Source organism: Mustela nivalis, assembly GCF_964662115.1.
Source record: "Mustela nivalis genome assembly, chromosome: 5".
Taxonomy (NCBI): Eukaryota; Metazoa; Chordata; class Mammalia; order Carnivora; family Mustelidae; genus Mustela; species Mustela nivalis.
Window position 1 is genome coordinate 20,938,694 of NC_139024.1, and position 27,065 is coordinate 20,965,758.

Consider the following 27,065-nt stretch of genomic DNA (forward strand, 5'->3'; position numbering starts at 1 on the left):
ACTTTTTAATTGGTCTCCTCCTTGCCTCTAAGTCCTTCTTTACAATAGGGGTAATAATTACTATTATTAAGTAAACATGGACAACTTCAAAGGGAAGAAGGGAAGCAAAGAATATCAGGAATCTTCATGAGTTCACGCCATGCTCTACTGTCTTTATATCCTTTTAAAATATGGTTATTTAGGGGAATGTTATAATCATATTGGGTCTTGTAAGTCTTACATAGTATCCTTGTAGATAAGGAGAAGACATAAAACATGGCAGTAGTGACCAATTAGGTGGGTTCACAAGAACTTACATGACTTTGCACTTAAAAACAACATAAATGCTTAAATGCCAAGTATCATGCTAGACTGGATTGACATTGTCACAAATATTAGAGATTGGTAATTCACTGGGTGACAGAATATAGTCCAGAAATATCTCAGAACTGAATAGGTGATGCCTAATATAGAGTCATGTGTTTAGGTTTAGTCAGTCAGCTTTATAAATACAGACTAGGTAGACCATCTCTCTGGGCTTAATCATCTATTCTGGGTTTAATTTCTGTTGGAAAGCCATGATTTTACTTTATTAGGAGACAGTAAGTGTAGTGTTGTATGGTTGCCAAAATAATGAATTTAATTATTAGCTACCAGCTGTACCTAGGGTAACATTTATTATTCTAACAGATTTTAGATTTTATTAATAAAATAATTGCAGTATTTACTTGATGTATTTAAGTCTTGCTGTAATAAATTGGATCGCTTCTTTCATATTTTAGCAATGTGTTGACTATCTGATTGATATTGTGGCATTTCACTTTTTCTTATTTCCATTTGTTTTTCTCTTTCTTGATTGTTTTATTTTGGTATTATTTCTTTGATTTTACCTTTAGTGTCTCATTAGCATTTTTCTACAGTTTCTTAGTTTCTTAGATGTTTCTTAGCTATTTATATTTTTGAGCCGATATTAAGTAGATACACATTCAAATATATAAAATTCTTAGAGTCACTATCTACTGGTTACCAGTAGTGTCAGCATGTTTAAAATCATAGGCGTGGTTTGTCCCACAATTAATGGATGCCTATATGTTCATTAACTGGACCAATCCTGTGAAAACCATGCCCAAGTCAACCTTGGGAAAACAAAATGAAACATTTCATTAATGTACTTTAGAAAGAGATCGAAAAATAGAAGTATAGTGTCTAGAAAAGGAGTTCTTCAATTGTATTTGGACGTCATATTTTGCTCTGAGTACCATATTTTAAGAATCCTGGGAAAGGAGAGAAAGAAAAGGATCTGTGAACACTGTTACTTTTATTTATTTATTTTTATTTTTTCTAATTTTGTGTTCAGTTAATTAAACATACATTATTGGTTTCCAAGGTAGAGGTCAGTGATTCATTAGTCTTATATAATACCCAGTGCTCATTACATCACATGCTCTCCTTAATGTGCATCACTCCGTTACCCTATCCCCCCATCCCACCTCCCCTCCAGCAACCCTCAGTTTCCAATGATTAAGAGTCTCTTATGGTTTGTCTCCCTCTCTGATTTCATTTTATTTTTTTCTCTCTTCCCCTATGATCCTCTATTTTGTTTTCTTCTTCCGCATATGAATGAGATCACATGGTAATTGTCTTTCTCTGATTGACTTATTTCGCTTAGCACAATACCCTTCATCCATGTCTTGCAAATGGCCAGATTTCATCTTTTTGATGGCTTAATAGTATTCCTTTTTCTTAGTATTCTTAGTAGTAGTCTTTTTTATCCATTCATCTGTCAGTGGACATCAGGACTCTTCCCATAGATTGGCTTTTGTGGGCATGACTGCTATAAACATTGGGGTGCATGTGCCCCTTTGGATCACTACACTTGTATCTTTGGGGTAAATCCCTAGGAGTGCAATTACTGGGTCATAGGGTAGCACCATGTTCAACTTTTTGAGGAATTTCCATACTGTTTTCCAGAGTGGCTGCACCAGCTTGCATTCCCAACATGTCACTTTTAAAGAACAGTAGAAAGGATAGATAATGTTTGGTCTAATTAGAGAGGAATTACAGGATAAATTATAAATGCCTTCAAATATTTTAAAGTTATCATATGGAAAATAGCAACAATAGGCTTCATATAACAACACAGAACAAAAGCAGAAATAATGAATGGAATTTGGAAAGTACTGTGTAACAGAGGGGAAAAAATCCTAACAATTAATAATGGAAAAGATTAGCTCATGGACAGCAAGCAAGCCCCTTATACTGAGAATGTAAGAGTGGAGATTTTGTCATCTGTTGAAATAAGGTTTTTGCGTTCAGTAGAAAATTGGACTAGATGACCTATAATAATTCTTTCAGCTCTTAAGATAGTGGTTTTAGGACGAATTTTGATTTGGTAAAGGATTAATGGAGAAACTGTTATATCTATAATTAAGGGACACTTTCATATTTTTGAGACCAGAGAAAGAAAAGCTTAGGTATGGATAGAAAGGGAAGTATCAAGCTAGGACTTGGTGAAAAAATTTAAATCGATAAGAGATGAACCCTGAAGAGATTATCTATCTGGAATTCACTGTCCATCTGAATTCTTTAGTAACCTGCTTTAGAGCCGCTGTTCAGATTGACTCAACACCTCTACTACTTCCTAGCCCCTCTGAACCCTGTTTTCTCTTCCAGCCTGACCGGAGTACCCCCTTGCTTACTTTTGTGTTTGTTTTTTCCAGTTCACAGTGTAGAGATTGTATATTTATGGAGACGTCTTAAAATATGCCGGGATGCTACCTTTTTAGAAGTTATTGGGTTCTCAGCCTAGCTGTTATCCAGATCTAATAATAGGATGAGAGGGAGAATATAAGGAAGAACATGATTAGATATGGTAGTCTAGGATATTGTGGAACTTTGGATACAGGAATGATGGTGTCTTCTAGCTCACATGAAAAGAATTTTAAGTTTATCTGCAATAACTTTTTATAGAACATAATACCAAAGCAAGATAAATCTGCTTTTTCTTTTTGAGGTTCTAATTTTCAGATCTTTTCAATTTTACTATTACAACATCAGATTAAGCAAATATTTTTAATCTGACATGCTTTTTCTATGATCATACTCCTAATGAATCTTAATATTCTCTAGATCACTGTGTAGAAATACCCATAGAAGCTCAACTGAAGAGGATGATTCATCTTCAGAAGAAGAAATGGAATGGAGTAATAACAGTTTGCTTCTAGCCAATCTTTCTATACCTCAGTTAGATGGAACTGCAGATGAAAACAGTGGTAAGTTATCTAATACTAAGAGCATTTTATGATTTAGCAGCTAAGAATATATTTGCTTTTAAAACTGTAATCACACATACACAATCGGCTAAGTGTGAAGCTTTGACAATACTACTATGTTTTGTCCTTCTCCAAGATTTTTTCTCTTGCAAGAATGTGGATATATGACTATTTCTTATTTCTAAGAGGATAATATTTGTAAATCACTGATTTAAAACTTCATAGACTTTAATCAGTTTATCATGTTAACATTTAAGTAGTATAAACTGTAAGAAATATATTCAAATGTTAACTAGTTGGAATTTAAATAAAAACTAGAGAAAAAATACTCTCAGCTTATTTGAAGTGATAATACAAAGAAGCATACTGTTTTATGAAAAATTTTCAAGGTGACAGTATTTTTCCCTATTCACCATGAAGGCACTGAATATTAATATAAAATTTCTTTTTTAAATTTAAATTGTAATTTTTAAATTTATTTTTTATTTTTTAATTTTTTGAGAGAGAAAGAGAGACAACATGCTCTGTGTAGAGCCCTTGCAGAGCTTGATCCCAGGACCCTTAGCTCATGACCTGAGCCAAAATCGAGAGTCAGCTGCTCAACCAACTGAGCCACCCTGGGACCCCTAATGTAACTTATTTCTGACCAAAAGAAATATGTTTAAAATAATGAATAATAATCAAGTGTAACTGATTGTTGATTATTTAGGTTGAGTTATTATCTTAATGAGAGGAATGACATTTTGTTAAGATAACCATTTTAAGCATGGAAACGTAATTTTCTATAGCTTCTTTCATGATGATAGTATGGAGAAATATTTTTTAAAAAATTAAAAGCATGAAGGTGAAATAAATTCTTTTTCCCCAATTTCAGACAATCCCTTGAACAACGAAAATTCCAGGACCCACTCTTCTGTGATTGCAACAAGCAAGCTATCAGTAAAACCTTCCATTTTCCACAAAGATGCTGCTACATTAGAACCCCCATCTTCTGCTAAGATTACTTTTCAGTGTAAACACACAAGTGCCCTTTCTTCCCATGTTTTGAATAAGGAAGATTTAATTGAAGAACTTCCACAGCCAAACAACATAGAAAAATGTCTAGATCACTCAGTTGCTTCTTTTACAAATGAAAGTACTTACTCCATGAAATACCCTGGATCTTTGAGCAATTCTGTCCATTCAGAAAACTCTCATAAAGAAAGTAAGAAAGATATCCTCCCAGTATCTTCCTGTGAAAGTAGTATTTTTGATTATGAAGAGGATATTCCATCTGTTACAAGACAGGCACCAAGTAGAAAGTATACAAATATTAGAAAAATTGATAAGGATGCCCCTTTTATACACATGAACCGTCATAGTAGTGAAAGTACATTGGGCAAAAATTCTTTCAACTTTTCTGACCTAAGTCATTCAAAAAATAAGTTATCCTCTGAAGGAAATGAAAAAGGAAACAGCACAGCTCTGAATAATTTATTCCCTTCATCATTAACTGAAAATTGTGACTTGCTCTCATGCGCAGGAGAGAATAGAACTATGGTACATTCTCTTGATAGCATTGCTGATGAAAGTGGGCTAAATAAACTTAAAATTAGATACGAAGAGTTTCAAGAACATAAAACAGAAAAGCCAAGCCTCAGCCAGCAAGCGGCACATTATATGTTTTTTCCCAGTGTTGTTCTTTCTAACTGTCTCAGTAGACCACAGAAACTCTCTCCTGTCACATACAAACTACAACCCAGCAGTAAACAGTCCCGGTTAAAAATGAATAAAAAGAAATTTATAGGTCATCAGGAGACTTCTACCAAAACTAGTGAGACTGTATCCCCAAAAGATACTTGTATACAAAATAATCCTTGTAATCCTGAGAAGAATAATGGATTGGCCAGTGATCTAATTAAAGTCACCCGTGGAGCTTTTGAAAATAAAACACCTGCAGACAGTTTTATAGACTGTCACTTTGGAGATGGAACCTTAGAAACTGAACAGTCCTTTGGATTGTATGGAAATAAATATACACTTAGAGCCAAACGCAAGGTGAATTATGAGACTGAAGATAGTGAGTCAAGTTTTGTAACACACAACTCAAAAATTAGCCTACCTCATCCCATGGAAATTGGTGAAAGTTTAGATGGAACTCTCAAAGCTCGAAAACGAAGAAAAATGTCTAAAAAGCTACCCCCTGTCATCATAAAGTATATTATTATTAATAGATTTAGAGGGAGAAAAAACATGCTTGTGAAGCTAGGAAAAATAGACTCTAAAGAAAAACAAGTTATATTGACAGAGGAAAAAATGGAACTATATAAAAAGCTTGCACCTTTGAAGGATTTTTGGCCAAAAGTTCCTGACTCCCCTGCAACCAAATATCCCATTTATCCACTAACACCAAAGAAAAGTCACAGAAGAAAATCAAAACATAAGTCTGCTAAGAAAAAAACTGGTAAGCAACAAAGGACAAATAGTGAAAATATTAAAAGAACTTTGTCCTTTAGGCGAAAACGGTCACATGCCATCCTGTCACCTCCCTTGCCATCTTACAATGCTGAAACCGAAGACTGTGACTTGAATTATAGTGATGTTATGTCTAAACTAGGTTTTCTTTCTGAGAGAAGCACAAGTCCCATAAATTCTTCTCCCCCTCGCTGCTGGTCTCCCACAGATCCAAGAGCTGAAGAAATGATGGCTGCTGCAGATAAAGAAACAACGCTCTTTAAGGGTCCTAATGCATGTAATAGTAAGACTGTTAATTCTCGTATGGAAAAAAATAGTCGAGCAAGAGCGCAGGTTAAGAAATCAAAAACTAAGCTTGTTAATCCCTCTGTAGTTACTAAGAAAAGGAACAAACGGAATCAGACAAATAAAGTAGGAGATGATGGAAAAAAGAAACAGAGAGCAAAACAGAAACAAAAAACAAATGAGAAAGCTATGCCAAGAAAACATATAACAATTAAAGATGAAAAAATAAAATCTCAGTCTGGTGCTGAAGTTAAGTTTGTGCTGAAACATCAGAATGTGTCTGAGACCTCAAATACTTCTGGAGGCTCTCAGTTACTTTTTAAACAGAAAGATGTGTCACTAATGGGCTCTGCTATAGATCATCCCCTTTCTGCTCCCCTGCCCACTGGAATTCATGCACAACAAAATTTATCTGGCTGCTTTTCTTCTTTTTTAGAAAGCAAGAAGCCTGTAGATTTGCAAACATTTCCCAGCTCACGAGATGATTTGCATTCATCAGTTGTTTGTAGTTCTTTGGGACCTGGAGTCTCAAAAATTAATGTTCAGAGGTCTCATAATCAAAATACTATGTTTACTCTGAAAGAATCAACCTTAATTCAAAAAAATATATTTGATCTTTCCAACCATTTGTCTCAGGTAGCCCAGAATACACAGATATCTTCGGGTATAATGTCTCCAAAGACAGAAGAGAACGCAAATACACAAAAAAGTTATTTGTCATCTATCGGAAAGTTAAATGAATATCGTAATTCTTTAGAATCAAAGCCAGACCAGGCATATGCCCCTAATTTTTTGCATTGCAAAGACAGTCAGCAGCAGATTGTGTGCATGGCAGAACAGTCAAAGCACAGTGAAACTTGTTCTCCAGGAAATGCAGCTTCAGAGGAAAGCCAAATGCCTAATAATTGCTTTGTAACTTCCTTGAGAAGTCCAATCAAACAAATAGCATGGGAGCAAAAACAAAGGGGCTTTATTTTAGATATGTCAAATTTTAAACCTGAAAAGGTAAAACAGAGGTCATTGTCAGAAGCAATTTCACAAACCAAAGCACTTCCTCAGTGTAAAAGTCGAAATGTGTCAACACCTTCAGCATTTGGTGAAGGCCAGTCTGGACTGGCAGTTCTAAAAGAATTGTTACAGAAAAGACAGCAGAAAGCACAAAATGCAAATATTATGCAAGACCCATTACCTAATAAACATCAACCAAACAAAAATATTTCTGGTTCCCTTGAGCAAAACAAAACAATTAAACGAACACGATCAGTAACGGCTTCAAGAAAACCTCGAACTCCCAGAACTACAAAACCTAAAGAAAAAGTTCCCAAACTTCTTAAAGTAGACTCTCTAAATTTACAAAACTCTGGCCAGTTGGATAATTCTCTATCAGATGACAGTCCCATCTTTTTTTCAGATCAAGGTTTTGAGAGCTGTTACTCACTTGAAGATAGCTTGTCTCCTGAACATAATTATAATTTTGATATTAATACAATAGGTCAAACTGGATTTTGTAGCTTTTATTCTGGAAGTCAGTTTGTCCCAGCTGATCAGAATTTGCCTCAGAAATTCTTAAGTGATGCAGTTCAGGATCTTTTCCCAGGACAAACCATAGAAAAAAATGAGTTTTTAAGTCATGATAATCAGAAGTGTGATGAAGACAAACATCATGCCTCAGATTCAACCTCGTGGATTAGATCTAGCACTCTAAGTCCTGAACTATTTGAGAAATCATCAGTTGATAACAATGAGAATCATCGCCACAACCAGTGGAAAAGTACCTTCCATCCTCTAACAACTCGCTCTAATTCAATAATGGATTCTTTCTGTGTCCAGCAGGCAGAGGACTGTCTAAATGAAAAATCCAGATTGAATAGGAGTTCAGTAAGCAAAGAAGTGTTTCTTAGCCTCTCACAGCCAGGTACTTCAGACTGGATCCAAGGTCATACCAGAAAAGAGATGCAACAGTCTCTTGACTCAGTCAATACCTCTTTTACTACAATACTATCCTCCCCTGATGGTGAACTTCTGGATGCAGCCTCTGAAGATTTAGAATTGTATGTTTCAAGAAACAATGATATATTGACACCAACTCCCGATAGTTCACCAAGGTCTACCAGCTCTCCCTCACAATCTAAAAATGGCAGTTTCACCCCTCGAACTGCTCACATTCTGAAACCACTTATGTCCCCACCAAGTAGGGAAGAAATTATGGCAACTTTGTTGGATCATGACCTTTCAGAAACTATTTACCAGGAACCATTTTGCAGTAATCCTTCTGATGTACCAGAAAAGCCCAGGTAATCAGAATTATTTTTTCTCCTTGAGTCACTCTGAGTACTTATAATGATTATAGCATTGGTACCTGAATGCTCATGTTCTGGCTATAATATATTGTATTTATAAGTAAATCATTGTAAAAGTGGTTCATAATTAGGACTTCTGAGAAAATTCACAAACTAGCTGGATGGTTGCACCTTGAGAACTTTAAGCTGATAAGTGTTGGTCTTCAATCTTACTGTTAACACTGTGTCAACATCAAGGATTAGAGATGCAGATGCTCACCATGACATGATGCCAGATTAAGAAGGATGTGATAATACTTAAGCACATTTATCATTTTAAAAATGGTGTTTGTTTCTAAAATTGTAAATTTTTACAATTTTCGAAAGAACTTAAACATGTTTGGAAGTGAGTATACATGTTTTAAGTACTTTATGTTATATCTCTAAATGAAGATTATTTTAACTTGTTCATATTATATCATTTTCTTTTCATGTTGCCAACATCTTCAATCTTATTGTTACTCCTATTAGTTTGTCCAGTTATTAGGGATACAAGATGGACTTGACTTCTCCTTATCTCTCGTTTTTTAAAAGAAGGCTAATTGAACATAATAATTTTTTTAAAAACCATACAAATAGACTATTTGAAAAGGAAATAATCTCATAATTCTCTGTGGTATATATGAGAAAATGTTAGCTAATCCTCTGAAAATTCTCCTTCAATAATGAACTTGAATTTCTTAAGGCTGTTGGAAACAAAATCATTGCAAAGGAATTGATAATATGGGTCAGACTAGTACAAAGATTTGTGAATAGAGAGAATTTGAATCCATGTAAGAGGCTCGTACTCAAAATAGGAATAGCCAAACTAAAATCCATAGAAAATAAATATATTGTAGCCAGATGCTGTGCCAAAATGAACCCTAAAATATTAATATGGTGCCATGATAAAGAATAATTTTAAAATAAAACACCAGTAATATGTAACCCAGTAACATTAAAAAAAAAATCTTTTCAGAGAGGCAGTAGACAGATGCATACACACACACACATATACACAGCCAATAGCAAAACACAAAGAACACAAAGGCATCAGTATTGGTTTATTTATAAGCCAGTAGTTAAGTAGGTATTCTGTACCTCTTGCATCACCAAGGTAGAGCATAACTGATAGGAACTAAGTTGGGAACATAACTTAACCCAGGCCATTTAAGTGATGATTTTTGTTCCTCCCCCCTCCCCCCGCCCCCCGTGTCTTTTATCCCATTTACCTAACCAGTTGCAAGGAGAGGCAGTTCATTTCAGTCAACCAGTCAGAAGCAGAGGAGGCTGGCTAAGACTTTTGCAGCTGACTTAGCTTAGTCTAAAGGATAGAAGAGAGATGAAGAGTCACCTAAGGCAAGAAGCCATACCACGTGTGTACAGTAACCTTCAGCAGCACTGTGTTCTTTACACCAGTAAAAAAGACACAGTGAATACCAGGATTTTACCCAGCAGATCAGCAATAATCCTGCAGGAGTCTTTTTAAGAAGGGTTTGAGAAAAAGTGATCAGAAGTACAGGTTAAAAGTTTCCTCCCCTAAAGATTAGAAGTGGAAGACAGGAAATTTCTTCCCCAGCCTTCCTAATACACAGTTCTGCAGTTTTGTTTTGTTTTGCTTAGTACCTATGTGTGGTCTTTTAACACAAATGGGACTCTTATTTCACTGCCAGAATATATGAACGTCTGTTCCTTAAGCATTAGTTTCCATTATTTGGGGGGCTTTGGCTTTTATCAGTAGTGATTATGGTATATGTTTTTAACTGAACTATTTTTTTCCATCTTGAGCCTTGCATATCTAATTTTTAATTCTCAGTTACCTTACCATGTGTTAGTCATTAACTCTGTTGCTGTTTGTTGTTGTCCAACTTTGAGACTTGTCATGCAGCTGAAATAAAAGGATAGTCATTATTTTTGAAAAACAATTTTTAATATAAAACTATTCACTATAGTAAATTTGGGAGGTATAAAAGAATAAAAGTCCCACAGTATTCTCTACCTATTTCTCTACCTATACTCTACTCAGTATTTTAATGTTTTTTGTTGTTGTTGTTTGTTTTTTAAGATTTTTATTTATTTTTGAGAGAGAGAGACAGAGTGAGAGAGAGCATGAGAGGGGAGGTCAGAGGGAGAAGCAGACTCCCCATAGAGCTGGGAGCCCGATGTGTAGGACTCGATCTCAGGACTCTGGGACCATGACCTGAGCCGAAGGCAATTGCTTAACCAATTGAGCCACCCAGGCGCCCTAATGTGGTTTTTTTATTTTAGTTTTTTTAAATGTATAGTTTTTATTTTGTTCTGTTTTATTAAATGTGATCTTACTATAGTCACAGTATTGCATACAGGTTTTTTTCACCTAATATTATAAACATTTTCCAAATAATAAGTTTCTGGAAACATCATTTTATTTTATTTTATTTTATTTTATTTTATTTTATTTTATTTTATTTTATTTTTTAAAGATTTTATTTATTTATTTGACAGAAATCACAAGTAGGTGGAGAGGCAGGCAGAGAGAGAGGAAGGGAAGCAGGCTCCCTGCTGAGCAGAGAGCCCGATGCGGGATTCGATCCCAGGACCCTGAGATCATGACCTGAACCGAAGGCAGCGGCTTAACCCACTGAGCCACCCAGGCGCCCTGGAAACATCATTTTAATGACTACATGATAGTCCTATCATATGTGTATTTTATTGAACAGAAAGTTTGTTCCCTGTTCTGCCACTATAGATAATTATGTGATTATTGTTTTCCTCATGAAGCACATCTTGTATTTTGGGGTTTTTCCACATAGTCTTAGAAGTAGGATTACTAAAAAATGGAAGACTCTTGAGGTATATTATGACATGAGTTGCAGCAATAACCACACTGTTGACATATTCAAGAGAGCTGAATTTACCATACCTTACCAGTTTTTGTTATTTTTTACTTCATTATGATTTCTGTATCATTAATATTAGAGTTGGCTCTGTCACATAACACATGTACTCATTTTCTTCAGTAGCGATAATCTTTCTTCTGATTCTTCATATAGCAGGGAGGTGGTTACAGAGTTAACTATTAAGGGCCAAAGTCTTTCCATGTAAAGGGGAAAAGCACCTGTGGTAATCCTTCAGCTCCAAATCAGAAAACATGAATCCAGTTCATTGAGTTTTATGTAGAGAATGACCAGGATATTTGGGAAATCATGCCCTAGAAAAAGTAACTGGAAGAACTAAGAACTTACCTTCATATCCAGGAAAGAGATATCATAAGGAAGAAAAAGTAGATTTTCTTGTTGCAAAAGACAGAGATAGTACCAGTGGATATATGTTAGAGAAAGAAGTTTAACTTGATATTTCCAACTATTGAAAAAAAATAAATGAGGCTACCTTTTAATAGTGATTCCCCACATACACATACATTATCAGCATTTATGCTATGTATTCTGTGGCCTCTGCCAACTTAAAGTTCCTAGTGTTAAGCCTTGCCATGTAAAGGGGAGTAAGAATAGGGTAATTTATCTCAATTGTGTGTGATTTTTTTTAATGTTTGAAAGGACTTGGGGGAGTACAAAGATATGTTTGAACTGACTGGTTTTGCTAAACTACTGTAGCTACTAGAGAATGTTTAGAGAGGCTGTAGATAAGATCCAGGGAGACAACAATCTCTAATGATAAAATTATTCCATTCTTTTTATTCATATGTGATGACGATGGAGAGTTATTTGAGTAGAGGAAAGGAATATGATCAGTTTGTGCCATCTCCTTGGAGAAAAGGAGGCTTCAAGGGGTACTTAAAAAAAATACCTTCTTTCCTGGTATTGATGATTCCTTTCAAAGGAAATTAATTTAGTAGCATATACCTGAGAAGAAAAGCATGCTAAGACTAGAAAGAGTGTACCTGCATTAAATATGTAGTGAGAGGACACAGAAAGGAAAGAAATGGGCATTTCTAAGAATTCAAACGAAACTTCAAAAAAATCTTTAGGATAGGGAGCTAAATATTTTGGTAATCACTCTTTGAGACAAAACAGGTGTTCTAAAATATGTTGTTTATAGGGAGATCGGTGGACGGCTTCTCATGGTAGAAACTCGACTTCCAAATGATCTGGCTGAGTTTGAGGGAGACTTTTCCTTGGAAGGACTTCGTCTGTGGAAAACGGCTTTCTCGGCAATGACTCAGAATCCAAGACCAGGGTCACCCCTTCGCAATGGCCAGGCAGTGGTCAATAAAGGGTCAAGTAATAGCTATAAAATGGTTGAAGATAAAAAAATTGTGATTATGCCTTGCAAATGTGCCCCGAGTCGACAACTGGTTCAAGCATGGCTTCACGCCAAAGAAGAATATGAACGTTCCAAGAAACTGTCTAAAACTGAGCCAACTGGAGTTGTAAAATCTGCTGAGAACTTCAGCTCTTCAGTTAACCCAGATGACAAACCTGTAGTGCCTCCAAAAATGAGTACAGCTCCACATACACTCCCCACCACAGCACATACCAAGGAAGATGTTGATAACGCCCATATTGCTTTGCAAGCACCAACTATGGATTGTAGTCGAACTATAAGTGAAAACCAGGCACTGCCACCAGTTGCTTCCACAAATGATGCTGAGAAAGTTGAAGATGATGATGATGATGACTACTATATTAGTTATAGCTCCCCTGATTCTCCAGTAATTCCGCCTTGGCAACAGGCAACATCCCCGGATTCTAAAACTTTAAATGGAGATGAGAGACCCACATCACCAGTAGAGGAACTACATTCCCTGAATATTGAGAGTATCTTAAAACCAGTAAAAGATGGTATACAGAAAAGCCCCTGCAGGGAGCCTCTGGAGCCTCTAGTGATATCTCCAATTAATGTTAGGGCAAGGACTGGAATATGTGACCCACTCTGCCTTCACAGTACACCAATTGTCCAGAGAAAACTTCTGGAAAGGCTTCCTGAAGCAAGTAGCCTGAGCCCTTTATCAACAGGTGAGTTTACAAATAACAAGGACTTCAAAGTTCTTTTTCAAAGATGTAGAAATGAAAACATTAGACTATGTAATGAAATTCAGAATTTTTTTATGTGATTTTTAAAATATGTTTTTTAAATTTAATTAACATATAGTGTATTATTAGTTTCAGAGGTAGAGTTCAGCGACTCATCAGTCTTGCATAATACCCAGTGCTCATTATATCATGTGCCCTCCTTAATGTCCATCACTCCATTACTCCATCCCACCACCCCTCTCCCATCCAGCAATCCTCAGTTTTTCCCATGATTAGAGTCTCTTATGGCTTGTCTCCCTCTCTGATTTCATCTTGTTTTATTTTTCCCTCCCTTCCCCTATGATCCTCTGTTTTGCTTCTTAAATTCTGCATCATGAGTGAGATCATATGGTAATTGTCTTTCTGATTGACTTATTTCACTTAGCATAATACCCTTTAGTTCCATCCCTATCGTTGCAAATGGCAAGATTTCTTGTATCATATCTTTATCCATTTATCTGTCAGTGGACATCTGGACTCCTTCTGTAGTGTGGCTATTGTGGGCATGGCTGCTATAAACATTGGGGTGCAGGTGCTCCTTCAGAATCCCTAGGAGTGCAATTTCTGGGTCATAGGGTAGCTCTATGTTCAGCTTTTTGAGGAACCTCCATACTGTTTTCCAGAATGGCTGCACCAGCTTGCATTCCCACCAAGAGTGTAAAAGGATTCTCCTTTCTCTGCATCCTTGTCAGCATCTGTCATTTCCTGACTGGTTAATTTTAGCCATTCTGACTGGTGTGAGGTGGGATCTCATTGTGGTTTTGATTTGTATTTCCCTGGTGCCAAGTGACATTGAGCATTATTTTATGTGTCTGTTGACCATTTGTACGTGGTCTTTGGAGAAATGTCTGTATCTTCTGCCCATTCCTTGATTGGAACATTTGTTCTTTGGGTATTAAGTTTGGTAAGTTGTTTATAGATTTTGGATACTAGTCCTTTATGTGATAAGACATTTGCAAATACCTTCTTCCATTCTGTTGGTTATCTTTTGGTTTTGTTGACTGTTTCCTTTGCTGTGCAAAAATTTTTTATCTTGATGAAGACATAGTAGTTCATTTTTGCCTTTGTTTCCCTTGCCTTTGGAGACATGTCTAGCCAAAAGTTGCTGTGGCCAAGGTCACAGAGGTTGCTGCCTGTGTTGTCCTCTAGGATTTTGATGGATTCTTGTCTCACATTTAGGTCTTTCATCCATTTTGAATCTATTTTGGTGTGTGGTATAAGGAAATGGTCCAGTTTCATTCTTCTGCATGTGGCTGTCCAATTTTCCCAAACCATTTGTTGAAGAGATTGTCTTTTTTCCATTAGAAAAACTCCTTACTGTTTTTTTCCATTGGAAAAACTCTTTACTGTTTTGTGGAAGATTAGTTGACCACAGAGTTGAAGTTCCATTTCAGGGTTCTGTATTCTGTTCCATTGATCCATGAGTCTGTTTTTATGCCAGTACCATATTGTCTTGATGATTACAGCTTTGTAATAGAGCTTGAAATCAGGAATTTTGATGCTACCAGCTTTTTTTCTTTCTCAACATCATTCTGGGTATTTGGGGTCTTTTCTGGTTCCATACAAATTTTAGGATTATTTGTCCCATTTCTGTGGGAGGGGGGGCTGATGGTATTTTGATAGGGGTTTCATTGAATGTATGGATTGCTTTAGATAGCATAGACATTTCAACAATATTTGTTTTTCCAGTCCATGAGCGTGGAACATTTTTCCATTTCTTTGGATCCCTCCATTTCTTTCATGAGTGTTTTGTTTTTGTTTTTTTTTTTTAATAAACATAGAAATATTTTTATCCCCAGCGGTACAGGTCTGTGAATCTCCAGGTTTACACACTTCACAGCACTCACCATAGCACATACCCACCCCAATGTCCATACCCTATACCCCTTCTTCCAACCCCCTCCCCCCAGCAGCCCTCAGTTTGTTTTGTGAGATTAAGAGTCACTTACGGTTTGTCTCCCTCCCAATCCCATCTTGTTTCATTTATTCTTCTCCTACCCCCTTAACACCCCCCCCCCCCATGTTGCATCTCCACTTCCTCATATCAGGGAGATCATATGATAGTTGTCTTTCTCCGATGACTTATTTCACTAAGCATGATACTCTCTAGTTCCATCCACGTCATTGCAAATGGCAAGATTTCATTTCTTTTGATGGCTGCATAGTATTCCATTGTGTATATATACTACGTCTTCTTTATCCATTCATCTGTTGATGGACATCTAGGTTCTTTCCATAGTTTGGCTATTGTAGACATTGCTGCTATAAACATTCGGGTGCGCATGCCCCTTCGGATCACTACGTTTGTATCTTTAGGGTAAATACCCAGTAGTGCAATTGCTAGGTCATAAGGTAGTTCTATTTTCAACGTTTTGAGGAACCTCCACTCCACTTCCAGAGTGGTTGCACCAGCCTGCATTCCCACCAGCATTGTAGGAGGGTTCCCCTTTCTCCGCATCCTCACCAGCATCTGTCATTTCCTGATTTCATGAGTGTTTCTGTAGTTTTCTGAGTACAGATCCTTTGCCTCTTTGGTTCGATTTATTTCTACATCTTACGGTTTGGGATGCAATTGCAAATGGGATCGACTCCTCAGTTTCTCTCTCTCCTGTATTGTTAGTGTATAGAAATGCAACTGCTTTCTGTGCATTGAATTCTAGCAATTCAATTTCTGTATGAATTCTAGCAATTTTGGGGTGGAGTCTTTTGGGTTTTACACAGAGAGTGTCATATCATCTGCAAAGAGTAAGAGTTTGATTTCTTCTTTACAGATTCAGATGCTTTTAGTTCTTTTTGTTTGCTGATTGCTGAGGCTAGGGCTCTACTACTGTGTTGAACAGTCGTGATAGTGGACATCCTTGTCATGTTCCTGACCTTGGGGGGAAGCTCTCAGTTTTTCCCCCATCGAGAATGATAATTTGCTCTGGACTTTTCATATATGGCTTTTATGATATTGAGATATTTTATCCCTACACTGTGAAAAGTTTTAATCAAGAAAATCAAGAAAGTTTTAATCAAGAAAAAGATGCTTTTTCTGCATCTACTGAATATGGTTCTTGTTCTTTCTTTTATTAATGTAATGTATTACATTGATTTACAAATGTTAAACCATCCTTGCAGCCCAGGAGTAAGTCCCACTTGGTTGTGGTGAATAATCCTTTTAATGTACTGTTGGATCCTACTGGCTAGTATCTTGGTGAGAATTTTTGCATCCATGTTAATCAGGAATATTGGTCTGTAGTTCTTTTTGGTGGGATCTTTGTCTAGTTTGGGGATCAAGGTAATGCTGGCCTCATAGAAAGAGTGTGGAAGTTTTTCTTCTATTTCTATTTTCTTAAATAGCTTCAGAAGAATAGGTATGAATTCTTCAAATGTTAGGATTCGGGGCGCCTGGGTGGCTCAGTGGTTTGGGCTGCTGCCTTTGGCTCGGGTCATGATCTCAGGGTCCTGGGATCGAGCCCCGCATCGGGCTCCCTGCTCCGCAGGAAGCCTGCTTCCCTCTCTCTCTCTCTCTGCCTGCCTCTCTGCCTACTTGTGATCTCCGTCTTTCAAATAAATAAATAAAATCTTTAAAAAAAAAAAAAAAATGTTAGGATTCCCCTGGGAAGCCATCTGGTCCTGGACCCTTGTTTGCTGGGAGATATTTGATTACTGCTTCAATTTCTTTGCTGGTTATGGGTCTGTTCAGGTTTTCTGTTTCTTTCTACTTCTGTTTTGGTAGTTCATATGTATCTAGGGATGCATCTATTTCTTCCAGATTGCCTAATTTATTGACATGTAGTTGCTCATAATATGTTCTTATCATTTTTTGTATTTATTTGGTGTTAGTTGTGATCTCTCTTCTTTCATTCATGATTTTATTAATTTGGATCCTTTCTCTTCTTTTTGATAAGTCTGGCCAGGGTTTATCAATCTTAACTAATTCTTTCAAAGAACCAGCTCCTAGTTTCATTGATTTGTTCTACTGGTCTTTTGGTTTTTATTTCATTGATTTCTGCTCTGATCTTTATAAATTCTCTTCTCCTGCTGGATTTAGGCTTTACTTGCTGTTCTTTCCCCAGCTCCTTTGTGTAGGGTTAGGTTGTATACTTGCGACCTTTCTTGTTTCTTGAGAAAGGCTTGTATTGCTATATATTTTCTTCTTAGAACCACCTTTGCTGCATCCCAAAGGTTTTGAAGAGTTGTTTTCATTTTTATTTGTTTCCATGAATTTTTAAAAATTCTTTAATTTCCTGGTTGACCCGTTCTTTAAAGAATTAAAATTCTTTAATTTCCTGGTTGACCCATTCATTCTTAAGTAGTATGCTTTTTAACCTCCATGTATTTGTGTTCTTTCCAAATTTCCTCTTGTGATTGGGTTCAAGTTTCAAAGCACTGAACTCTGAAAATATATAGGGAATGATCCCAATCTTTTGGTACCAGTTTAGACCTGAAAATCAGAGCTTTTTAAATGAAATTTTAACTCCACTAATGAGAAGTTATTTATTATTATTTTATCATGTCCTATAAAGTCATCAGTTATCACATGGAAACATTATCTTTCTGCCGTGAAATCTATTTATAGATGCTTCCATCCTATGTTCTTTTGCTTGTTGGGTGAAATACAGGAGCCCTCTTAGAAACCTTCCTTTTTCTCAACTTGATTTTTCCCACTGGCTTTAACATATACCCAACTCTCTCCCACACTTTAAGATATAAAGAAAACCAAAAACCTGCCTTGACCTTATACCTGCAGCTTCTACTTTTTTTGCTGTTCTTCAAAGCCAGATTTCTTAAAAGATTTCTAGAATTTGACAACTCCCATTTCCTTATCTCCTACTCATTTCTTAGCCCACTCAATATTCAATTCTGCTCCCATCATTCCACTAGTATGGCTCTTGTAAAGATTTTCAAAAAGTTTCATGTAGCTAAAGCCAGTATATGTTTTCTTGGTGTTCCTGTCATGTGCCCTCTTTAAACAGCCATTGTTCTATCGACCATACCTTCCTTCTTGGAGTTTTCAGTCCCCTTGGCTTTTCTCCTACTCCTATGTGTCTGCCTACTTGCTTTCCTTTGAAGCTTTACTCAGTATTTTCTCCCTAAATAGTGAGCTCCTACCCACAGGATTACTACAGATAACTTACAGATTTAAATTTCAAGTTCCAAACTCTCTTAACCTCCAATCTAGCTGTCTATTTGGCATTTCTCTTTGAATGCTCAAAAGCATCACAAGGTCAGTATTTTTCTTCTTCTGCTGCTGCTGCTGCTGCTGCTGCTGCTGCTGCTGCTGCTTCTGCTTCTGCTGCTCTTCTGTTGCTTCTGCTGCTGCTGCTGCTGCTCCTGCTTCTACTTCTACTTCTGCTGCTGCTGCTGCTGCTGCTGCTTCTGCTTCTTCTGCTTCTCCTTCTCCTGCTTCTTCTTCTGCTTCTGCTGCTTCTTCTGCTGTTTCTTCTCCTTCTGCTTCTCCTTCTTCTTCTTTTTCTTTTTCTTTTCAAGATGAGAGAGAGGGGAAAGGAGGAAAGAGATCCTAAACAGACTCCACACCCAGCACAGAACCCAATGCGGGGCTTGATCCCTTAACCCTGAGACCAAAACCTGAGCCAAAATCAAGGCAGACACTCAACTGACTGAACCAGTCTGGCATCCCATAATGTCAATGTTTATAAAACTCAATTTATGATCTCACAGTATACATTTGCCACCGGTCATCCAGTGTACTCATACACACAAACATACATGCCCACACATAAAAGCCCTTGTGGGGTTTTTTTGTTTTTTGGTTTTTTTTGTTTTCCCTTACTTAAGTGAATAATACAGCCATCTCTCTGTCACTGAATTACACAACTCAGAAACAGGGGATTTATTTGTAACACCCACCTGATTCCCTTTTCCCCCATCTTCTCTAGTCTGTTACCAGCCAAGTACTGTCACTTTTTTGTTTCCCAAATTACCCAAATCTTTCCATTGTTTTCTCTACCTCTACCACCACAACCTTAGGCCAAGCTGTCATCATCTCACCTGGATGTCTGTCCTAGCCTTCTTTCCACCCACAGTAATTTCCACTTCTTTATCTTGGTAATCAGGAAAAATTCTTACTCAGTTCCTAGTTAATTACTACTCTTTCTTCTGATTTTAGCACAAAAAAGCCTTCCTAATCTCCCTAATAAAAATCCCAGCTATATTCCCCTTTGTCATACTTACCCCAGTTACAATTTTATATTGCTGAATGCATTTGATGAGTATCATTCTCACTCTAGACCCTGTGAGGGAAGAGACTCTATTTTTTCCTCATCATAAATAATTGATGAATATATAAATAAATGAATTAAATGATTGCCTAGGATATGACTAAGATATAAAACTCAATAATTAAGATAAAAATGTTTTTATTTAAAAATACAGAATTTTAAAGTTAGTTTAGTGGGGATCAGAAGTTTGAATTAGTTTTATTTTTAAATTATGAAGTCTTTGGGGGGAATTAATAGGACAATAGAACAATACAAATGGTCCTCAGGAGTTTGGAATAACAAAAATTAAAGGTAATTTTGACGTACAGTTTTGATGTTAAATATGACATTTCTTTCTACAGAACCAAAAACCCAGAAATTGAGTCATAGGAAAGAAAGTAATACTGATACTCTTGGAAGAGTACTCTTAACACCAGCGAAGGTAACTATGCTAAACATACTTATTGTTCAGTGGAAGATCCATTCTTAGATTTCAGTTAGATAATTGATAACTTTGTATCTCAATTTTTAAAAATTTTATTATATTTTTGCATCATTTTATTTACATATCTTTGAGACAACAAGAAATTGCCTAATTTTTTTTAGTTTTTTTTTGTTGTTGGGATCTAAAAGATTCTTATATGTAAATACAAATATTACAGAGAAAGTGAATATGATAGCCAAAATGTGGATTATGAGGATACAAATACATTAACTGATTACTGGCAAAATCAGAACAATCCAATGACAGCAGAGCTCAAGTAAGTGATTTTTGATCCCACCAAAAATATATCCTTTTTCTTGGTTTATTACTTTTTTCTCAACTATAATATTGATTTTTTTCAGTTCATTTTACTAAGTAGTAAAGGAAAGCAACATTATTTACTCCTGAAACTAAAAAATCTTAAATATCTTTATTCAAATACTAAAAATATAGTAATACTTAGAAATATATGATTATGTTTAAAAAGGTATACATTAGACATGTATCCTTAAATATAGATGACAGAAATCACTTCCGTATTAGTTACATCTCATTAATATTAACCACATAAAATACGTTTCAGCATTTCTATTTTAGAACTAAATACTTTTTTAAAGCTTTCATTTTTAAATCAATATTGTTGAATTACAAGCTATTTATATTAAAGAATAAGTACAAATGTGTTGTGAGCATAAATCAACATTGGGGGGAATGGTTAACGAATCTGGAAATTAGAAAAAAATATTTTAAAAAATAGATTCTATTTTTTCCAAACCTTTCAAGATGAATTATGTTTTCATTCATCTTTCACACACATGTTGTATTAGAGTAAAATACAGACCCACATTTTCAAATCTTATAGAAACTTTAGTCAGCCTGGTTGCAAATACATTGCCTGCTTGTTTGCTATACTTCCAAGAAAGGTCAAGATAGATGTCCATGTGGTGTAAATGTCAGCTCTCCAACAAGACTTATTTTCATTATTTGGGGTTTATAAACTAAAGATCGACATTTGGTTTGCTTGCAGATTATATCAGATATTTCTACATATACCCAGTTCTGATACCTTGAATTACTAGCATGAAAAGAATGTTAATAAAATATTTAACTACTTTCTTCTTGGGTCTGAAGAGGTGGTACTAGTTTATCATGTATTACTAAACACATAAAGCAGATTATCGAAGTAGGAATAAGTAATCAAAAAAAAATGATTGCTTATTTATCTTTTTCTGGCTATGTGTTGTTGTTGTTTTTTTTTAATAGAATCAATTTGCAGCAGTAAATACCCCAAAGAAAGAAACTTCTCAGATTGACGGACCATCTTTAAACAATACTTACGGTTTCAAAGTCAGCGTGCAAAACTTACAGGAGGCAAAAGCTTTACATGAGGTAAAATTGCAACAGTGACACATACACTATTTAACCTCTCATGTTTTATTCTATGGACAAGTATGGACATCTCTTACAGAGGGTGGAATACATTGAATTCTGTGCCTGTTAATCTTCATTTTGTTATTAATTTATATATTCATATAAAATAGAGAAACCTTTTTGGGTTTTGGTTTTTTGTTTTTTGAGAAACTTGAAGTAGCCATCAGTTATTGAGACTGCTTTGTGATTTCACAATTTTCACAAATCTTAGAGCTGAAATTTGGTTTATAGAAGCTAAAATTAGAAAAGCCTTTATAACTATTCTTTATGTTATTCTGGGATTGTTATATTAAGATATTATATCCTGGGGTGCCTGGGTGGCTCAGTGGGTTAAGCCGCTGCCTTCGGCTCAGGTCATGATCTTGGGGTCCTGGGATCGAGTCCCGCACTGGGCTCTCTGCTCAGTGGGGAGCCTGCTTCCCTCTCTCTCTCTCTCTCTCTCTCTTCCTGCCTCTCCATCTGCTTGTGATTTCTCTCTGTCAAATAAATAAATAAAATCTTTAAAAAAAAAAAAAAGATGTTGTATCCTAAATGAGATATTTACTTGTATTTTCTACTTGTTTGGCTCAGTGAATCAGTGCTTGCTAATTCATTGCTACGATTCTATTGTTACCTTCACAGCACAGACCATATGCCAAAGGGTAGGCAGCCATCTTATAAATATGTACATCAATCACAGGACATACTAAAAAATAAAGAAAATTTATCTGTATTAAAACACAACTCAGAGCATATCTCTGGCAGGCATTAAGGTGTAAATTAGAGTATATTTTCATTGTTTACATACCTGTGCTGGCCACCACTAGCAATGTGGCTATTGAGAATTTAAAATTTGCCATATCCATCTAGGAAGTGAATTCTAAATTTCATTTAATTATACATAATTTAGATTTAAAACCTGATAATTGGCTCCTTTGTTAGAAAATGGTTAAATATGTTTGGAACAACTTAGGTATTTAAAACTACTTTTTCAGTTGTAAATTTTACAATAATACAGACCAGTTATTTCCATATAAAAATTTTTAACATCAGCATTGAAATGTGCTGTAAATGTAAATACTTAATAGGAAGACTTAATTAAAGACTTAATAGGAACAAAGAATGTAAAATATCACATAATATCACATTAGTAATGTTTTATGTTGATTACATGTTGAAAGGGTGATATTTTAGATGTATTAAATGAAACTATTTTTAAATTAGCCTATTTTTACTTTTTTTAATGTAACTACTAGAAAATTTAAAATTACATGTGACTTTCATGATATTTCTTTGGAACAGTTGTTTTATGTCTTTGCCCTTAGAGCACAAAATTTGATTTTTTATTTTTGTATATTTGTTCTCAAGTCAATTCTGTCTTAAACTGTTCTAAGGATAGATGAGCATTGTCTAAGAAAAATTCAAATATTGTCCTCATTTTCACCTAAATTGGAGCTAAAATTTGTACTTTTTTAGAAATTGGAACATAGTCTGATTCCCTAATTACTTGAACATTGCTTTTTTCAACAGCATTTAGTTCCTGCTTTATACCTACTTGGCCCTGTACCATATCCCTCGAAGCCTAGGTAAATTAAGTAATAAACTCAGGAATACATATCTTAATGAAGTACAGACCTAAAATTAGGGAAAAAATTATGTGATAAAAAATATTTATTAAAGCAAATTTTATAGACCTTAGAAAAGACTCATTACATATGATTATCCTTTAATTATTTGAAGGATTATTCTCCTTGTGCTCTTAACATTATTTCTCCATAATGCCACTGCAGAATCATGAACCCTCTTGAAGTTAAAATCACTTAGAAGTTATGGTAGGTTACTCACAGCTTCTTCCCTAAGCAGACTTTCATCTCAACATGTATTGCCACCTGGTGGTCACATTGGGAATGAGGAAAAAAAATCTACAGTATCTATGCCATTCCTTTTTCTAGGGAATTGTGCCCATAGCTTTTTTTCCTTTGTGTTCTATTGTGCTCTCTTCTGCATATACATTCTCTTCTGCATATACATTCCCTCTCTTCTGCATATACATTCTCCGTACAGAAGAGAAGGGTTATAATCCTCATCTTCCTTTGTCACCCACCTCTTTCTTAAGTCACACTCAGTAAATCTCTCCATCTCTTGATTTCATGTTTGCTTAAAAAAAATGTCCCTAAGATCAGTAGTGCATTGTATATCAAGCAATAGAATGGCAAAATTTGAATGTGCAGTTTGGCCTATTAAATAAGAAAACCTCCACAAATCTTTTGACGTGAAATTGTCTTCAGTCTTCTTCATAGTCTGCTTTTTCATCCCTTTCTAAATAAACTGTTTTTGTTGTTGGTTTGGTTTGGTTTGGTTTGAGTTGAGGGAGAGGTTTCCCAGTTTAGATTTTTTAACTTATAAAATTAATATGTGATTATTGTCTTTAAAAAAATCAAGCCTGAAGAGCATACATTTAAAAGTAGAAGTTCTTTCCCTTTGCTCCCCATTTTACTTAGTTTGATGTTTTTAATATTTAGAAACAAAGTATATATTCAAAGAAAATAGTAGATTTGTAGAAATTTGTTTTATTCTTGTGCTTTATATATGTATAATTAATGTTCTTTACATTTTAAAAAGTATTTAATTACAAACTTATTAAAGCATGCAAGACAAACAGATTTACAGTGAAAATTAAGCTTACCTCCCACATCAGACTCTAAACAGTGTCCTTCCCCAAAGACAGTATAAGCAGTTCTTTATTTTTATGTCTTTTTGCAGAAATTTTCTGTGCATGTGCTTTAACGTTTTTACATACATAAACACATGCTACACTCACTGGTTCCACTTTTCAGTGTATTTTCTATATTAGAACATTTAGATCTGGTTCATTCTTTTGAAAATTGTAAGTTACAGAGTATTTATTATATGTAGTCTTTATGGGATGTTACATAATTTATGTAACCAGTCACCAACAGATAAACATTTATGTTTTTAGTCTTTTATGAACTATAAAAGAGTGGAAATATAATTTTTTTAAAAGATTTTATTTATTTATTTGACAGAGAGAAATCACAAGTAGATGGAGAGGCAGGCAGAGAGAGAGAGGAAAGCAGGCTCTCTGCTGAGCAGAGAGCCCGATGCGGGACTCGATCCCAGGACTCTGAGATCATGACCTGAGCCGAAGGCAGCGGCTTAACCCACTGAGCCACCCAGGCGCCCCTGGAAATATAATTTTTAATGAACATCCTCATACATAAATATTGACTACATGTGAGTATATCTGCAGGATATATTTCAGGAATAGAATTGCTAGATCAAAGGAGATGTCCATTTTTAATTTTGAAAGATATTTCTAAATTGTCCTCCAAAGAGGTCTACCAAATTCTGCGTCCATCACTAGGGGGAGCCTTGTATTTACATTTCTTCATGCAAAATAAATACCAAACACAGTCCTTCATTAAATTTGTATGATTTTAATAGTTACCAATACTGAAAGAGTAGTCTCCTCTTTTCCATTGCCACATGTATGTACATTATTGGTACAGTGATGGCTGTAATCGTGAATCCAACCTATGTTTTATTTTTTACCTAAAGTTTCTACTTATTTTGTCTTGGTTTTTAAGAAGAGAACTAAAGATTACAGTTCAGAGTTTTTATAAGCATAGGAATGTAAGTACAAAAAACAAAATACTACTTTTTTGCATATATGTTAAAGAGAAAATATACATGGGCAAAAATCTATTGTGTAGTTGATGGCATATAATTCTTACAATATTTTTTCAGGGAAAACTATAATTAAAAACTTACCAGGGTGCCTGCATGGCTCAGTGGGTTAAAGCCTCTGCCTTCGGCTCGGGTCATGATCCCAGAGTCCTGGGATGGAGCCCTGCATCGGGCGCTCTGCTCGGCAGGGAGCCAGCTTCCTCCTCTCTCTCTCTCTCTAACTGCCTTTCTGCCTACTTGTGATCTCTATCTCTCAAATCAAAAAATAAAATCTTTAAAAACAAAACAAAAAACTTACCTAGAACAAACAGAAGTAAATTGTGGTAGTAGAGAATTAATAGGAATTTCAAAACAAAATACATCTTTCTTTTTAGTCTAAACTAGAGGCAAAACCATAGTTAACTGGGTAGAAAATACAAAGTAACAGATTTTGACTCAAAATACAAACACTTGGTCTAGTCATTCTCTTTCTCAATATTTGAGAAACTTGAGAGGTACTGCATGTATTTTAGAGAAATCATTTTAAGTATATATTGTCACTGAGAAATTATATCACAACCAGTTTTTCTAAAATAAAAACATGAATAGATTCAATCTAATCTTGGAAGTAAAAATCTTTAGTCCTAATCTGTGGAGTATTAGATTGTGATTGTGTCCTTTATGGCCATTTTTTCCCATAATTTTACACATATTTCTTTTGAGTCTTAGTGAACATTTCTTTCAACGTGTCTCAAAAAGTTGTCTAAAACCATCATTTTTATTTCCTTTTGTAGATACAGAATCTTACCCTAATCAGTGTGGAGTTACATGCTCGAACTAGACGAGACTTAGAACCAGATCCTGAATTTGATCCAATCTGTGCTCTGTTTTACTGCATCACCTCTGACACTCCACTACCAGATACAGACAAAACAGAACTCACAGGTGTTATAGTGATTGATAAAGACAAGACAGTCTCCAGCCAAGGTATTGTTCATTTTTATTAATTTTATACCTACCCACCCTAGGATGAACCTTTTAATGGGACAGTTTCTGTGCTAGAGATCTAAACCAAAGCAAGTATCAGGAACTCCTTTTTAAAATGTGTGCTAAAGTAGGAGTAGGAAGTATTCTGTATAGCTTTGTCCTGGATTCATTAGTCTTACTTGATTTATTGTCCAGAGTCAGAAGCACTTAATAGAAAGCTATTAATAAAATTTTCAATTAACATATCTAATTTGTTCTGAATACTATTTTATAAAATAATAATTGCTAATACTGAATTAAAATGACTATCTTTAGGTTGGGTGGACAAACTTACTTATGCGTTGCTAGTATTTTGCTGCTAATAGTTTTTTTTTCTTTTAAGAAGTTACTAGAGTAAGTTAATGGATTATAAGAGACTTTAAAGATACATTCCAATTTTGTTTATATCTCTTCCTAAATATACATATTTTTGGTTTAGACATTCTTCATAGAGTATACCACATAAAGGCATTTTATACACTATCAGGTGTTCTGCAGTTTTGAATAGTAATATGTGAATTCAGTCCACTGAGGAGGAAGTCTTAGCACAGAACAAAACCATATAGGAATTTGCAGTCTAATCAGTGGTGTGCTTGAGCTGACTTTTACCAATTCACAAGCCAGTTGTTAAATTTTTATGAATTTTTTGAACTAGTTGATGTCATATTGGTAGTTTGAAATCAGCCATGGTGGGGAGTCTTATATTATGGAAATAGGCAAGCACTGCAGATCAGGGCTTTTTTTTTTTTTTTTCATTGAGAACTAGTTATAAACTTTTAAAAAAAATGAAATGTTTTCTGAGTTCTAAACCAATGTTTCCAGAAAGCTTTGGCATGCAATGTCTTCATAAATACAGAACGATATGGTACATACTCTTTTATAACACATAGTTCCTTAAAACTCAACATACCATTTATTAAAATACTCTCTTC

At 35.3% G+C, this 27,065-nt stretch overlaps 1 protein-coding gene across 5 annotated transcripts in view; it reads left to right on the forward strand.

Moving 5' to 3' along the window:
* Positions 1–27,065, forward strand: part of REV3L (REV3 like, DNA directed polymerase zeta catalytic subunit) — a 186,737-nt gene that overhangs the window by 95,438 nt on the left and 64,234 nt on the right. For all 5 annotated transcript variants that reach the window (XR_014312147.1, XM_082731928.1, XM_082731926.1 and 2 more), the window contains 6 exons: positions 3,109–3,251; positions 4,126–8,284; positions 12,347–13,263; positions 19,889–19,968; positions 21,274–21,399; positions 25,902–26,094. Coding sequence is in view for 4 of the 5 variants with exons in the window: in XM_082731928.1 (XP_082588054.1) it covers positions 3,109–3,251; positions 4,126–8,284; positions 12,347–13,263; positions 19,889–19,968; positions 21,274–21,399; positions 25,902–26,094 (5,618 nt within the window). In the remaining variant the exon portion in view is untranslated. The remainder of the gene's footprint in view (positions 1–3,108; positions 3,252–4,125; positions 8,285–12,346; positions 13,264–19,888; positions 19,969–21,273; positions 21,400–25,901; positions 26,095–27,065) is intronic.